Source organism: Neopsephotus bourkii, unplaced genomic scaffold (assembly GCF_033783945.1).
Source record: "Neopsephotus bourkii isolate Nb327-2 ecotype Australia unplaced genomic scaffold, CSIRO-AGI_Nbou_v1 NB_1655, whole genome shotgun sequence".
NCBI classification, from domain to species: Eukaryota; Metazoa; Chordata; class Aves; order Psittaciformes; family Psittacidae; genus Neopsephotus; species Neopsephotus bourkii.
In genome coordinates this window covers 5,842,736-5,860,904 of record NW_026902129.1, presented here as the reverse complement: position 1 = coordinate 5,860,904, position 18,169 = coordinate 5,842,736, and the positions used below count along the sequence as shown (strand labels likewise).

General features: G+C 40.6%; 1 protein-coding gene across 1 annotated transcript in view; it reads right to left on the bottom strand.

Annotated features, from left to right (window-relative positions):
• RAMP3 (receptor activity modifying protein 3) overlaps positions 1–18,169 on the bottom strand; it is a 47,182-nt gene that overhangs the window by 10,870 nt on the left and 18,143 nt on the right. The window contains exon 3 of the mRNA XM_061374851.1: positions 16,518–16,650. Within this exon, the coding sequence (XP_061230835.1) occupies positions 16,518–16,650 (133 nt within the window). The remainder of the gene's footprint in view (positions 1–16,517; positions 16,651–18,169) is intronic.

Here is an 18,169-nt window from a genome sequence, read left to right as displayed (position 1 = left end):
TGTGGACAATGGAGCACCAGGTCCATCAGAACGTGCCAGAGGGAATGGAAGGATGCCCTGAACTTCCTTTGTGCTTTTCCCTCTGCACCTGACTGAAATACAGACAGGAAAGAAAAACGCTGTCCACACTGAATACAGGGGCAGAAAACAAAGCACAGTTACTGCTGAGCAGTTATCTAGGAATATACACAAAATAGCAACAGCCTGAAGGAGATCTCCAAGTGACAGACCCGAGCTTCTGGCTTCCAAGTAAGGAATATATGAACTACCATCTTTAAATCAGTGTATAAAAGACACCCTGTACCTCAGTCCTGAGCATATGCAAGGGCTCTGCTCCCAGAGAGTTCATGCGAGTTTTGGTACAAGCTCCAGTTTCATTTGTGTTACTGACACAGGAAGTGTCACATAAGTACCATCAATAGCACAGTCCTCAGGTGAAGGGGAACTCAGTTACAGACTAATTCTACACTGTCATCCACCTTCCCTCTCCCTTCTTTTCCACAGGAAGCAAGCCTCAGCACACAGGCCAGATGAGCCCTCTGACGTGCTTCGACAGAGCCGTGCTAACAGGCTGCTATCAGAAAAGAAAGCTTCTAGAACACTGCACAGCAGGTGAATCGCACCACACCACACCACACCACCAGAAATGAGACACAAAACAGCGGTGCAACGCACTGCACCTTGCCTTCATCTCGCTTCATTCCCCTGCAAATGCACTGAGCTTGAGGTTTTCACCCAAAAATCAAACCTCTGTCTCCATTCAACAGCTGGCTTGTAACCTTAAGTTCGGCAAACCTCACTGGAAGAAGTTTATGTTACATAAACTTGCATATCCAGACAACCTGAAACTGTACTTTGGAGACATGCTGCAAATAAGTCTGTAAAGGTGAGGAGGTAAAAAGGGATTTAAGAATCCTCAGTGCTTTTGTGACTACTTAAAACTTGATTTTCACACCTACTCGTTCTCCCTGCCAGTTTTCCATGAAAACCATGACCTCAACAAAGATCTCTGATGTGGGGGAAAACATACATTTCATAGCAGAAAAGAAGTGAGGATTCCATTTAACAATAGACCAGATACTTGAGTTCAGCTCAGCCACGCAAAAGAAATCTCAGTATTCCTTATTTACATGGAATGTTCTTTAAGAGACCAACAGCATTTGTGCCCTGAAGGTCTCCATCAACTCATCTGTGACCACTCCTCACTTCTCCAAGGACTGCAGAAGTGCTCCTTGCCAGACACAAAGCAGGTTTTTGTACTTGCCCATGGGTAGCTAGGGTCTGTGTTTTCAACGCATCTGTCAGACTCCTCACAAGGTCTGTTTTGGAAGCCTGCTCATCCTAAGATTATATGAAGCACTGCTGTGGTGGGGGTTACAAACTCATACTGTTTCTCCTCTCTCCAAGTGCATTTTCCCCACAGTGCAGAAGCAAGCTTTGCTTTCGGATAGACAGATTGTGCTGCTAGCTTTAAGCAAAATGATGCATGTGAGCAGCTTAAAAGACACAAACCTGCAAGAGCAGTCGAGTCTGCTGTTTGCCTGGGGCTCTGTTAAACAGTCTCTAATACATAGGTCTCAAGGGCAAAACAAATGCATATGAAACCACAAAGACACCTTCCCTAGCATTTTGGTTCTCAGCAAAATTCGTGCCAATTTGCAAGTGAAATGTGCACCTTCCCATCAGATTCTACAGCAATGAACTAGCCCCGAGTCCTTTGAGAATTAATCATACTATTAAACCAAACATATTAATACTGCTGTTACTAACCTATTTCAAAAAGTAGATTAACAGCTAAATTACTATGGGTATTAACTGCTGCACTGGCAAACCAGTGTGGGAGTGGTTATTGCAAAGCTGCAGCGATGTTCTCCTCAACTTAGGTTTAACAAAATGTAGTGTTCCCATAGGAACAGAGTTTCCTCCTTCAGCCAAATCACTGGAAAAAATCCTAACCCTCAAGCTCAGCAATAGAAAAACCAAAATCACAGCTAAACCACCGACCTAGAATGGAATTCCTCAACAGTCATGTTTTATTGCTATTTAATCATCACTTCCAGACCCAGATAAAGGAGGTGGAGTTCTAGTGGGAAGAGCAGTAAAAAAGCCTCCCTGTAAACAGCCCCCATAACATGTCAAAGAACTCCTACCTTCAATAACATGAAGTGGCAAGGGACTAAACGGTATTAACCTGACCAAGCAGCAACGTGATTGTTCCTCACTAATGATTCCCTGGAAAGAACTGAGGTAACTCTAACACAGCAACTTTCCCTGCAACTATAATTATACATTAGTCCATAACCTTTGTTCCTATGGTAAATGAAGCACATATAAAAAGATGTTCAATCTGTAAATCAGTTTATACTTAAGCAACTAAACTAATGCAGTGCAATGCAATTATTCCATGGTAACTTTTAATTAGCCAGCTGGAATATCAGAAGCAGTTTAGCCTTACCTACATGCACCTCAGAACAAGCCCATGTTATTGTGTGTGGTGCACACATCTTTGCTCAGCTCCGTTCTCCTGTGGAGTGGACTGGTATTGCTGGCAATCTACTTTGGGTTTAAAGGCAGGCAGTTGAGCTGACATTGCACTGCAGCGGGAGCTTTTATGTGGACACATCCTCCACAAGACTCCTTTTCTTCTGAAACACAAACCTCAGGTCCCTGCTCAATTCCAAAAGCAGTGATTCATATGAATGAGAGGAAAACCTGTTTGCTTTCATTTGAAAAACAGGGATCTCATTTGCAGAACTGCAGCCAACAGTGAACGTCACATCTTATTAGTAAACAGATTTTCATGCTTCTGCAACATGAGTTGTGTTTTCAGCACTACTTGGAAATGAAGATTAGCAAGAGGTAAGTGTTCCTGCTGATCAAGTCCTGTCCCATTTATATTCAAAGCAACATCACTGAAAGTCTGAGGATCCCATAGCAACATTTGTACAAGATTACTGAGCTGCTTTGTTCCAAGAGTTTTTCTATGACCCTCCAGGTTCTCTCAAGAAAAACTGAAAGCTGAATGTAAATGAATCCAATAACCAAGGGAAAGGCAGTCTGGACATTTCCTTGATACTTTCAAATAAGCAGTCAGAGATAACAAAATTAAAGGACCCTAAGTAACATCACTAAAGGCTTAATTTTGAGTTCTTATTGTTATAAAGTAGATGCTTTCCTTCCTGGCGTATTCTGAGTGCACAAAGCACTCTCTCTGTGCAGAAAACCTCAGCTGTGCCAAGCTTACCAATCAGTTGGTGACACTGCATCCTCAGACACCAGCACCCCAATCACCAAAAGCTCTTACACTTGTCACTCATGTCCTGCTCAGCCTTGCTCTTTACCTCGCAGCTGAAATGCCAAACAAGTGCCCGTGTGTCAGTAGAGAACACAAAGTACAACCTAACAGCGTGCTGGAAGGAGGAATTGCACAAAAGCACAAGATGGCTCAGAGGGTTTAATTGCATTAAACATCCTAAGTGAGGACACTTACCTTGATACAAGGGCATGGTACTGAACAATTCAATACTGTTCAGCAGTGATTCTTTGTTAAGGAAAACAAACAAAATCCACACTTCCCCCAACATCAGCATCATGAATTCATATTAGATTATTACTTTGAAGCAGAATGGGTCTGAATGATAAATTCTGTAGAAGTACCAAGTACTTCCAAACCTGAGTAACAATGCACAGGTTTTGAGGAGAAGAAATATTTCATGAGGACAGTACTCTCAAAAACATTACATCCTACCTGTATTTTGTTGTCTCTAGAATGGGAAAATTCTATCAATAGAACACATTTTCAGTTTATCAGCAAGGACATCACATAGAATTGTTATTTTAGTCAAGGTATCACATGCTGCAGTTTTGTTAGGGACCCCTAATGAAAGGGAATTACAACAGCCAATACTCAAGAGTTCTGAGTCACAGGGAGCAGAACTGCTGCAGTAGCCTGTTCTCTCACTTAGCATTTAACAGTCTCCAACCACTGACTGCTTTTCATGGGGAGCAAGTAACACATTTCTGCTTGGTAAGACTTAAAAGCAAAGCTTTTCTGCCAGTGAACCAAACCTCTTTCAGAAAGGTGGAGGAACTGCTGCTAGAAAACAGCTTTTTTGCTCCCATGGTTTACATGACAGTTTGCATGGGGATAAAAGGCTGCTTCAACTGATGATTAATTACCCCCTAAAAATTGAAGAGACAAAATAGGTGCATGTCAGTTGTCACCAGTTTTCCAGCCTTATCTATCAGGTATATTTTCTTTAACCTTACTTTTCTCACCAACATACCTGCAGAAACTCTTATTACTCTTTGCATCTCTAGACAATTTCAGCTCCAGCTGTACCTTCACTTTCCTGATAGCATCACTACACATCTGGGAGCATCCCTGTATTCTTCCCTGCATACACGTCCCTCATTCCACTGCCTGTGCATTTCCTGCCTACACTTCATTTGACCAGGAGGTCCTTACTCAGCCATGCTGGTCTCTTGCCTTCCTTGCCTGATTTCTTACACATAGGATATATCCTTTAAGAACTGCCAGGTCTCTTCTGCTCCTTTATCCCTGAGGGCAGTTTCCCAGGGGTTCCCATCTACTAATTACTTGAGCAACTGAAAGTTTGCTCTCTCAAGATTCATGGTCCTGACTCTACACTTCACCTGGCCCAGATCCCTCATGAGAGTGAATTCCAGAAGGGCATGATCACTGCTGCACTGGGCTACCATCAATCTTGACCTTGATATGAACATTTCCCAGTCTGTTTCCAAAGGCCTTGTGAGCCTCAGTCAGAGTGTGGCTACAGAGACAGCAGCAGTGCCATCTTTGTAAAACAAAAAGCACTCTTTGATAAGACAGAACACTCCTTGTAAAGCAAAAAGCAAGGGATGAAATTCTCTTTTCAGAGAAGACAGTATTAATCAAGTGTTGCTTTAGAAAGGCACTCCAGCTACTGACTGTTTCAGCAGCCTCCTAAGGATTTGAAGGCTGAGAAGATGCATCCACTCTAGGTTCTTTCTGACGTTGAATGATGCTGTATTTTGGACCCTCACATGCACACCTGCAGTGCTGACATGCAAATAATATAAAATCAGAACCTTTACAGAACCACAGAGGTTTTGTTTCCAAAGAGAGGTTTTATTATGGCTGTTTATCTTCCCCTTTCTAGTTTGCTTTCCAAGACCCATGAAATGCTGAGTGGTTACATCAGTGTGCCTAGCCCCTGAATCCTGAACTCTAACATCTGCAGTTTGGATAGAGCTTCCAGACAACTCTGTTGAGAATTCAGGCCTGTGTTTCCAGCGCTCATCAAACACCCTGTCCACTATTCCTTAGTGTCTCTTGTTCCTGTTGTCTGGTACAAGCTTCACAATACTTTCTATGTAATAAAGCAACTTCTAAAGCTGTGTTGGGGCCTGTCCCATGTCTATTGAGCCACTGTCCAGTACCCTCAAACTTGTACTGAGACTAAACCACAGACCTAACCCTCAACTACAATAGTTCCTATAGGCTAGTAGAAACAGTGGAAGCAGAGGTCAGCTCACTAAGAGGAGAAAAGTTCCTTCTCAGAAGGGGAGAGAGGAAGCATCAGAACAGGTAGCCTATATAGTAGTAGGACAGGAGAGGAAAGAGATGGAAATAAGAGGCAAAAATTATCCAGTCCCTATCTATGACCAAGCTCCAAGACAGGCACAGAGATTTCACCCATCACCAGAATATACATGTATCTTTCAAGAGACATCAGTTGACTACAAGTAGCACAAACCATTACATACCTATCCCTTACAGTCAAACAAATCAGGCTTGTGTTTCTCTAAATTAAATGTAAGCTTTAAGACTCCTTGCTTATGGCCCAGGTTTCAAACTTTCTGTCCAGTTGGTCAACTAATGAAAGCCTTTCATCATCTTGAGCTTCTCATGAGAGGAGACAACATGTTTCTGGAGCAAGCATTCAAACACATCGCATGTGTTTGTGTCACTATACTCATCAGTAGTCAAGATTTTACATCTAAAATGTCAGTCCTTGTGCTAGCACATGGAAGGGAAGCAGGAAGCACTCCCAAATTCAGATCCAAAGGTCCGAATCTCTTTTCATTTCTAGTAAATACTTCTCAGTGCTGAAAACCACAGGTGCACAATCTCTGCTGCCTCATCTGCTTTTTCTCTAGCACATTCAGCTATTTCTCCATCCAATTAAGATTATTTCACAATAGGTCAAGGCAAAGGCAAAATCAGACTAAGATCTCCTATTTTTTCTCTCCCATCTGCTTTCCCTCTCTCTTCAATTTCATTACAAGTACCATTAGCATTTTCTAGTGCATATCCTCCTTCAAAGGCCAGAAATGACACAGATGAGACCCCTGAGAAGCTAATAACACCATCTGAAGGTGTATTCCCACTATTTCTTGTCAGGTCAGATTTCATAGCAAACTTCTGCATGCTTAGAAATTAGTCTGCCTTTATAGTCAATGGAAACACTGGAATAACTATAGGGCATGATGTATATGATAGCTTTTAAGACACCCAGCTTAAGTTTCTGCTGACTAGGAAGGGGGTCCAGGACAACTAGTACAGTGGACGGATGAATCCCACAACTGTTCTGTGTAACAAAGAAAAAAGCATCACAAAAGGCAAGAATTACACTCAAATATGCCACTGTCAGTGAAGGAGAAACATGCAATCAATATGCTATCCTTGTATCTACCTGAGTTCATCTCCTTTCCAGAAACATTACCATCAGAGTCACCATTTGTTCACACAATCTTAGCTCCAGTCAGCCCAAGTGCCAATGCTCTTGGTGCATGCAGGTATTCAAGAGATACCAGTCATCTGTTGAGGCAATTCTGGTTTCTCCCAAACACATCAGTCTCTCTGCTCATTCACTTTGTAAAGTTTGCTATGACTAGTGATGTATTTGTCACCACTTTTCTCCAAGCGTTCCAACTCCATGCTAACACCATTATCCCACTGGTGCTTCCAAAATTAAAGGCTCAGACAGCTGCAGTCCAATCCTCCAACACACTGGGAGGAGCCAGAGCCAGTGGGGAAGAGCCAGTCCCTAGCCCGGTGCCGCTGTGAGCCAGTCAACAGCATCTCACTCCCTGTATCATCTCAGTGGCTCCAGGCTGTTCTTTCCATCTAGATTAACCAAGCTGACACGCAAGCAGAGAAAATGTGGCTCTGATCCAGGTCAGTGCTACACAGCTGGGCCTCCCAACAGCTATTCCAAACAGGCACCTGCAAACACAGTCATTTTTCTGACCAGCAGACAAAAACTCACAGGGAAAGCAATAACAGAAGAGCCCTCCTCATTCATTCCAGTTTACATCTCCAAACAACTGCTTCGGTTCCATTTTTCAGAGGATAATAAAGCATATTAAAGTGTCATCTGCTGTTAGATTCCACTTAGTCCAAAGTAGCACAAGCCTTTCATAACACCACAGCATCATTTCTTAAAGTGAAAACAGGGAAAAGAAATATCTGATGATACCCAGCTGTGAAACAGGAAGCATGGGTCAACCAGGTTTACACTTTGAGAAACACCCACTGCAGCATGTCCAGAGAGTGAAAAATACATCAAATTAAAACCCAATTCATATGCTTCTAAGTTGAACTTTCTATCATAATTCCCATATCCCTCCTTAGTTAATTTGTATGAGCATGCCAAGAATGTAGATTTTTTTTCTTTATGGAAAATGGGTTTATATACACTAATAAAATCACTGCAGTTACAAAATCCATTTGCTTTGGGAGGAGAGTGGTAGTTGTTTTCTATTCCAAGCAGAACACAAATAATAAGGGTCAAAAAGCAAGTGACCAATTGCAGACCTAGGTATGTATTAGGTATATATACTTCCCAGTAATATGGTGTAAAAATCCATTATAGATTACAGGGAGACATGATAAATTATGCATAATATAGACCTCTGCAAGATCGTCCTGCTTCTGAAGCTGCCTTTCTGCAGATCAAAATCAGACTCAGAGCTTCAGTGACTCCCAGTCCCACAGGCTCCATAATGGAGGCAGACACAGAAACCAGTCCCAGATGCCAGAATGCTCATTTTAACTTTTCTATGTCTCCGGTGCAACCTGATACTCACATTAATATGAAATGGTACATTTTAGCAGTCAGTGGAATGTATGAAGGACATCTGTATACCTGAGAGAAATGTAGAACATCAGTTTCCTGAAAGCTCAAGAGTGGTGCTCTTAGTTGTTCATCTCTGCACTGTGCCTTGGCAACCTTTGCTCTTTCCAGCCCTTATACACTCAGGTCTTATCACAGAGAAGATATTTAATTTTACAGAGCTCTCTTTTACCTGTATCATGTTTCATAAGTACTATAGTCATTTCATACATTGCATCAAGTTTGTCCATGCAGCTAGCAACATACCGGTTGCCCATACAAGTGGTGCATGCTCCATCCCTGGCAGTGTTCAAGGCCAGGTTGGACAAAGCCTTAGACGACATGGTCTAGTGTGAGGCATCCCTGCCCATGGCAGGGAGTTGGAACTGGATGATCTTAAGGTCCTTTCCAATCCAAACCATTCTGTGATACTATGATATATGTCTGCCTTTTGCAAACTATACACCAGGCTGAAGAAGGTGACTAATCCCTGTAAGAGTGCAGAACACTGCTTTTTTTTGGTCTTGGAACTACTTTCCAACACTGAATTGTAAACTGTTGTGCAAAGATAAATAGAAATGCCAGAGCCTTGTCAATTAACTATGTAAAATACTTACTTTAAAATACTGTTACATAATAAACTTCTGTCATTGAAACAAGACCCTGAATATAGAACAAATGGCTAGTATTAATTCGTACCTCATTGTGCAGTCAACACTTAATCACATGACTAATACTGCATGTAGCTTGAAGCAAGCAAGCCTATTTTCTTTGCCTCTGCTGGGTTAATCTGGGTTGGTTTATATGTTTGTGGTTGGTTGATGCAGTTAGAAAACAAAAATGTACAAACTGTCTTGCAAACCAGAACAGAAGAACCACAAAAGTTGGTATTATGCGTTCGTTTTCGTAACACATTTATTGTCCTACATTTTCACCGCCTCTAAAAATAGACTGTCCATGATATTTGCATTGCATAATTGATACCAGTCTATCATTTATGCCATATTGTTTTACCACTGAGTAACTTTAGATGGAAAACTTATGTGCTGCGTATTTTGAAATACGACCTTTTGTAATAAGCTCCATGAAGACAGTTTTCTATTTCCACAGAGGGCATGAAAGGTGTTGAAAGGGCCTATCAGCTGACAGCCATGAGATTCAACAGCAGAGTGCTTTCTAACATCACCTCTAAATTGCTTACAGTATCTTTTGCAAGTGGTTTATCCATTATGATCATTATACTCATGTGTTTTGAACTATTTGTTACTTGACTTTACCAAGTGCTGACATACCGATCCCACCTTGTGAGTACAAGCTACCAGCCATTAAGTCTGATGCATCTGCAGCAGTACATATCAGTTTGATGCATGGCACCTTTGCTAAAATGTTGCCTGTGGTGCCTTCTGGTGACCTTAACTGCACCAGTGTTGGAAACTCTCCAGGCCTTTAAGAAGAAATCATCGATATATACGTTGGTGACCTTTTGGCAAATGCCAGGTTTCACTCTCTTCTTAAAAACAACAACTCATGACAAATGTAACAGATGTCAAAACTTGTTGGCAAAAAGCACCTGAAAAATTGAAATCTGATACTAAAAATGGAAGAGTTTTCAGCTATTGGTAATGAAAAGGTCACAGAGTGACAGAACTTGCACAGATTTGCAAAACTCTCTGTAAACTGAAGAACAGGGAAGTTTGGGCTCTTAGAAACATTAAAGAGATGGAGAATGGGCTACAAAACCACACTATTTTGGCATGATAGAATCACCTCTTTCACAGTGGCAGACACAGAAACAATTATTCTTGATTGGAGAACAAACTCCACTCATTTTCTCTTCTCCCCATGCCTCAGTATTGGTATCCCCAGGTTGAGGCATTTGTAGGCTGTGATTACATGTGTTGTGGAATAAATAGTAAATAACATTGGGTTTAGTTCAACAAACCTGAGCTCCTGGAATTGTGTGTATTTAGCTCAGCAGCCTCCCAGCAGATCAGCCAATTTCTCCTTATCCTGTGCATTCACCCACTTACTGGTTGCAAGGAAGCTCTTCAAAGCAAGGTTTCTCTTGCAAAAAGCAGTATTTGTCAGTGTCTAAATCAAAACTCATCAAATGTAAATCTGACAAGGCTTTCCTAGCTGACAGTAGCTTTCCTAGCTATTACTATGATGTGCGGCAGAAACAGTGGTGGCTTTACACAGAACTCCTAAATTCCAGTGTGCTTAATACATCATTAAATTTTGGAAGTCAGAATAATTCATTTAAAATTCAGTGTCCATTAATGTTTTTCATCACTCTTCTACGTCATGTAAGTGGCTACAGCAGACACAGATTTGGGAGCGGATTGCTGTAATGTTGCACCAAAGTGAGTAAAAATGATGGAAATGAGTGTCCAAAGCCACAAGCCTATTCAGTCCTGCATCTGGAATTATCAAATATAGATTTCATTTTCATAGCCATGATTTGTATAAAGTCTTTCCCTCTCCTATGTAGCAAAGAATTAAAAATGTAACAGCATAAATAACCATATTTCAGCCTCGACATCTAGCAGGAAGAAAGCAACTATGTGGCAATGGAGGGTTCTTGCCTCGTGTGGAATCCTGGTCTCTGAATTCAAGCTTTACGCGCATTCATCAGGACATACTCTTAGCTACATGGTATACTCCAAAGCTAATATATTTTGTATGAAAGTAATGGAGATTCATCTGAAATGTAGTTCCTCTCTTAAGATGTTCTAAAATCCTCAATCAGGGACAAGCTGTGCTTTTGCATTAACTTTACAGCAATTTTGTGGCTAGGAACGGCTGATCCCAAACAGGAGGTGAGTGCATACATTTTCAGCGCATCCCTGCATCTGGCAACCTTGTGAGACTTTATACTCTGTGTGAGTGTGTTATTTCCATTGTTTTAAATAATAGATAGCAAACAGTATTATTTCTGCAATGAAAAATTGCTGTTGTCAGCTACCAGCACGATGGCAACACAAGTGTTGAAATATGATGTTCTTTTTCTTGCACACACCTCTGATTTATAAGCTTTGTTTTGCTTTGGAAAAGGAAGGTATGAGTCACTGAAGGAAAATAATAGATTCTTGGGGGTAATGATTACCAGCCTGGTTTTGCCACTGCTGCCATGACCTCTAGGAGGTTTTAGAATGATTTTTTAATACAAAATGACTGTAAGCTTTGATATATGAAGAGGTGGAAGAAATACACAGGTAGAAAAGATGAAATACCAGCATTATCTGCATTTCACTGAGAGCTTAAAAAGACATCAGTAACTGTATCTGCATGAGAATCCCAAAGGAAACCCGTTCTGTTATACCACAGCAGTCCTTATTTTACTATGCCACACCAAACACTTAATGGTAAATAAATTACACTGACATGAGGCCAGATAGAGTGCAGGTTTCTTCAATCTTCCTTCACAAGGACACTAAGCTGACATGGAATATTTTCTTCTACAGAATCTGGCCTGACAAAACCGGGAGGGTTTACAGCAGGCTAAAGAAGGAATTTTGGTTCCCTTCCCCAGTAAATCTTTAGAGGGGAGAAAGGGAATTCTTCAGACACACACAGAACATTAGGGGAAAACATTGCAGAAGATAACCCAGAGACCAGGAAACAATACAGCGAGCTTTTGTTCTGCAAGCACATTTGTGATTTGCAGCATTTTCATCCAAGATAAAGCACAACCAATGTAACTTGTCTATCAGGATATAAATCCTAACACAAATACAGACACACACCTCTCTACATGGTGTCTGTCTGTAGCCCCTCTACCTGGCACAAGTGAGGAAGAGTGGGACTCTCTTTAATCAGTACTATTCTTGATCTAAAATCACGTGTGCTGGCCACTCAAAGGGCCAGCTCCAGGCAGCCCCACTTTGCTTTTCATGTGAGAAAATCACATGCAAATATCCAGAATTGAGGCTTTTCTGATAAATGCTGAACAGAACGAGCCGAAGGTGCCCACTTTCTAACTGTGAGACACTTTTCTGTGGGAACAAATTAGCCCACACAAATCAGTGCCTCACCTTAGCTGCAAAACAAAGCCAGGGGTTTGTCTGAGATTTCCACAGTACATTCCCCTTGTGCAGCTGTTTTGACATTAGCAGCTGGATGCAATCACCACTCAGCAGCTACATCAGACTTCCTGCAGCAGTCAATGGGGAAGATATAAAAAACCTTATACAACCAACCAAGAAAATGACTCAGTTTGGAGGGGTCTTACACACACAGCCAGCCAGCAGATGTTATTAGCTCTGAGCTTTAAGAACTGGGGACATATAATTTCACTTTGGATTGCACATGTTTCTTCCCGTTTGTTTTCCCATTGATCTTAATGTCATCTGGCAGTCTTTTCTTTAATGTTTTACTGTGTTTCTTTGAAAACTAGACACTTAGTAGTAGTATAGTTTAGTTTAGTTGGGCCAAGTTGTAACAGGCAAAACCCCCTTTGACTTTAAAATTGAGCAACAGCTCTAGGATTATTTTTCCAGCAGATTAGATCAAGTTTGGCTCTAGTCAGACATATCTTTTTTCCTTAATTCCTTTTTCAAATCTTCAACATCTGTACAGAACATGGTGGACTCCTTTGTCAACTTCAATGGAACTAAAGCCTATTGCTTGTCTTTATAGAATTCATTTTTGATATACAGCGCTCTGGGAAGTCTACACTGGGGCTGTACTGAAAACACAAGGGTTGTTCAGCATGAAGATAGACCTTGGGCTATGCTCACAGCAGAGCAGGGAGTTCCACCAGGTACACGCACATACTTCCACTGAATCAGGTTCAGACACAGTACTGCCCTCTCCTGTGCTTTTAAGGACTCGAATTTAAAACTTTAGAAAAGTACAATTGTAACATCTTCCAAGTGCCACAGGTCAGTGTCACACAGTCACACAGCCACTGCCTCACAGTGAATTAGGGGCTCTCTGAGCTACCAAAACAGGCTTGATGTGGTAGAAAAAAGTAGGGTCTGTAGGAAGAAGTCTATTACAGTCAATACTTCTGAAGCAGAAAAGCCGGATGTTACATGTGTTACCTGCACTGCTTTGCTAGAACTCTCTTCCTAAACTAATATTGCTATTTCACCCTCAGCCTCTTGATTCACAAGGTAGCAGGTATGTTCCATTACACTCTTGTGAGATGACTGCGGCAAGAGTAGTATTGGCCTGAAATGGCGCAATGTCTTTCTTACACCAAAACAGACAACACTCAACTAGGTCAAAGATAACAACAGAATCCTGCATTGCAGTCCATTACCAAATAAATGTTAGTGAGGCTGCTCTGTCCCTTCAGGAAATGTTTAGAGGACTGGAAACCCTAGAAATTACATATCATCACTATCTTTTGGGTATTAAGTTATCAATTGTTATTTCATTTACTGATTCAGCTAAAGAAAAGCACTCCATAGTTTGCTTTGGGTCCATGAGAAGTTAGTTTGGTGATGCACTCCTCAGACAACTCTTGGCTGGCATGACTATGCGAGATTTCAGTTAAAGGAAGGACTGCTGGAGTGACAAGATGTTTAAGGATACAACTGACTAAGTGTGCAGCAAAAGACATGTACAAAACATGTAGCCATCCATTTCCCTTTGATTAAAAGAAGGTCTTTGAAGGAAAATCACTTTCTGGGCTCATTTGCCATCGCTGTCCCTAATGACATCAGAAAGACTGATGGGCTCTACTCAGAGACAGATGCTCTTTTCACTGTATCTTTCCCTGTCCTGAATCATGCAGTATTCTGCCCTCATTTTGATTTCCTGATACACTTCCCTGAGTGTTGGCAATAGGGTCATGTTCTTCAGTGGCATCTGCCACTCAGTGCCCCAGACACAAAATGTGCATCTTTTGCCCAAAAGAGGTTCCTTCTGACAGCTGAGTAAATAAAGCCCCAACTCTTAACATTTCAAAGAAAGGAGGTGTTTTGGTATGAACCCATTACCCCTTGTCCTATCTCTACAGTCCCTGATGAAGGGGACTTATATGTGATCATTATACATTTCCAGGAGGGTCAATATCAGCTATGAGCCTAAAATTCTGTTACTGGTTTCCAGTACCACCTGCCACACGAGGGCCTCGTCTGTTTAAACTCAGTCAAAAGGCTTCTTCTTAAAGAACATGAGTTTGTTAAGAATAAAGTTAATAAATAATGGAGCAGTCAGAAGATCTTACAGTATAATTAAGTTACAACAGACTGAAGTCACTGAGATGTCTCTCACAACTATTTGGCTGAACGGTGAAGCAATGCGGATAACGCTATTTACAATCCCATAACCAAGGGTAGCTATTTATCCCAAAGTGCTAAAACTCCTCCATAGAGTTCAGAAAAGAAGCAGATTTCCATAAAACATTACATTTTTAAGATACAAAGCCAAATTTTGTAAGAGCTTTGTAAGTGAAAAGTACCATGCAGAAATTACTGCATGAAGAAACAGCTTCCTTCATAGTAAACTCAGTTTTAAGCCACTATCTGATCCAGGCTGACTAATTTTTATTGCTGGAGACTAGATGTAAAATCAGGGTGAACTAGTACTACCAGGTTTAAATATCTGAATTGTAAGTGACCATGGCTAGAAATACTGTTTTTCTCCTGATTTGTCAGAATACTTCAAATAAAGAAGTGTTTCAGGCCCATCTGTCAGGTTCCTCCCATGAGCAGGAAGAAATTACTCTGCATTCTTCTTATATAAAGCATGACATCAAATCACATTGCCTGTTCTCAAAAGAGTAAAATTCTTAAAGGCAGGTGTAAATGTGCTGTTTCTTCAGCGCAGTGAACCCTTAAGTTTGCAATCACACTGATAATGCTTGATTAATACTTGAAATAAATTCCAAAGCAAACTCATCTCTTTACTCTCTCCTAAGCTTGATCTTGAAATATAAGTGATAGAAAGTTTTTTTTTAAAACGTATAATGTAAAAATGTAAAGGGTTTTTCTTTCAGAAGAGGCTGGAATTCTGGTACTGCATATGGGGAAAAATGAACAAAGCCTCAGACTGACCCATTTCTTCAGACAAAACAATCTTCACAGATAGGCAGTTTTCTTGTACAGGGAATGAAAATGACACCAAAGGGGAAGTGCAGTCAGAAAAGATAAAAGCAAGGCAGATTCTTAACTCATTGAAGATCAGGAGAACTCAGAGACTTTGGTCACCTCCAAGCTTTGGACAAATCTTGTATCAAAATGTTGGAACTCTTGAAGAAATATCAGTGTAAGGCTTGTGAAAAGCTGCCTCTTTCTTCATCTGCATTAGCGAAGGCAGATTCCAACATTTTCACTCCTGTAATGTATTTTCACTCCCCCATTCCTTTCTCTGCTGTAAATAGTCCCACTAGTTGAGGACACATCAATATGAACATGAACTCTGTTTTGTTATTATAATACAACTGTAATGAAGACCAAATGGAGCAAAATTACAGTCCTTCCTGCAAAACAAGTAAAACAACTTGTATCTAGAGGAGTTCCAAAATTAAAATCATTACCACATACTGTACAGATACTTGTTAATAACTTTATCAGTAGCTGCATTGCAAGGATTTTCTTTCCCTTTGCATAAGCACATTTCTCTGCCAGATTTGAAGGCAGTTTCTGGAAGCTGGATAAAGACCTTATCTCCTTTTGCTCTTCCCCAGGGTGGGAGAGAGCTGCATGAGTGCATCTTTCACTCCAGTGCCATGAGTTTTAAGAATCTACCTTGTAGACAGTTGCAAGGTTGTAATGTCATCTAGGGTGTGCAAACAAAAGTGCTAAGAAGGAATAGTATCTAAGTTGTTAATATGCTGTCAGATTAATGAAATGGGTACGACATGTCAATACAGATGTCAGTGGTACGAGAAACATGGGGAAGTGCTGCAACAGAGCACAGCAGTCTAGCATTTCATTACCTATTGTGTCTATTGGTCATCCACTAGCTAAAATCTTGCATAAGGTGGCTGCAAAACTTTGCATCACCTGAGGTGATAACTACATAGGAGACAAGACCAATGGTCATATGAGACAAGAAGATATCTGCGGCTATTTGATGCTGTGACAGATCTGGTGACAGCTAGCTTATGGCCACCCTCCCTCGGGAGCGTCTCCATAACCATTACAGTGCAGTTTCAAACCCAGGAAGATGCTCTGCTTCAGGCTGGCTTGTAGCACACTTATTCACTTGAGTCTCATTTGTTGAAGTGCTGAACGCCTGCAGTTCCCTCTGATTTCAGGGGGTGTACAGGATACTCAGCGCTTCCAAAAACCAAGGAGGATTTCAATTTATCTGGAACACAAACACTTTATATGCATTATGGATGTAGACATTACAGTGTTCTTGGTCTCTGAGGTGATCCTTTCTTTAAAGGACAAATAGCACTATCAGTTGAGAACTATTAAAACCAAAACTAGCTCTTACATGATAAATTCTGTCAGGTTGCACCATTTTTTAGAGTCCACTTTCTTCATCATCTCTTCAAAGGATTTTCCACAGGCAGGCAACTTTTCTAACATGAGAGATTCATTGCAGAGATTAGTCTGTTGACGAGCACCTAGGTAAAATCAGAAAGCACCTTAAATCTCAATCACTGAAATAGAAGCAGCACAAACATATCGCTCACAAGTTACATTGTTGTAAACCTATCAGTTAACTTTCCAAACAATTTTAGAAAATAGATAAAATGCATCTTTAAATAAATTAATTCAAAACATAACTTAGCATTAAATACTATAGGTTGCCATATATAGTATCATCTTTTAGACCTAACATAGAGGAACCTACCTGTTCAGTTTTCTAACCTTACTATCTAGTAATACTACTTATACTATACTGACTTACAAACTAACATAGAAATGCCTATTTGCATTGTTAATTAAAAGCTAACTGCAGTTACTGACCATATACTTAAGTGTAGAAAGCGCTTCTCAAGCTCACACAGGTGCATCCCATTCAACTAACTGGCTGTAAATGTACTTCAACATCAAGAACACTTGTGTGTCTTATCAGCTAAAGGGCTTGAATTCCCACAGCCACAGTTTAGCTTTCCCTTTAGTGTATCCACTAAAAGAATTATCTACCATTATCAGATGCTAATGTTGCAGCAAACAGCTACTGACAAAGAATGAATTAACCTTGACTTGAGCAAACCTGTTTATTTTGCAACCTGAAGTGGCAATTCCACAATATTTAGAGCCAAAGTCACAGGCTTTTCTCATCCAGCCCCTATCTGCATTGGAATATAAAGACTGTAGCTTGTTATTTCTTATAAACTTAAAATTCTGCAAAAAATCTATTCGGACTAACTAAAGCTTTTGATTTTGATAAGGCTGAAACATTTTGTTTTGATGAATTAAATATGCCTTGCTTTACCTTTATAAATGCCACTAGTTTGATTATTCTTCTATATACAAAAAGCACACCTTTTGTAGAACACTAAAATTACCTGAAAGCATATGTATGTCAATTTATTTAATACAAATGCCTAAATTAAATTAGTCAGAAAAACCTCAGTGTGATTACTTCTCTTTAGAGCAGCACAAACCAGAGAAAAGGATTTACCTGAACAAAACTGCAACCCTAGCAGATCCTCCTGTGTCAAACAACCCTCCTGAGAACTCTGGAGGAACAGCTCTTATATGAATAAAGCCAAGAACAGATTACTTCATCCTTTTTAATCATTGAAGAAAGAAGTCTAAGTAGAATCATGTCTTACACCTTTTTCTTCCTGAACTACATTTTTCACTGAGACCCTCTTCATACCAGGGAGAGGAGGTATTTATTTTCCTTCTGTTAGTTACTTTTAAAGCAGGATCCCATCATTGCTGAAAAGAGCCAATGGTTCCAATTATGTGTGATGACAGGCAAACACACTGCCAGGTGAAGTAGGTCGAAGGCATGTAAGTCTTTACTTGAGAAGTCAGGCGCAGCCCTCACTCTCAACAGTGTTCCTTACTGTTCAGTCCAAAAAACCTAAGCCAAGAGGACTGGTTCCAGGCTTCACATCATGACCCAGCCATCAGTCATTAACTTGAACATCTCATTCAGAATGGGCCATGTGATTGGAAGACAGG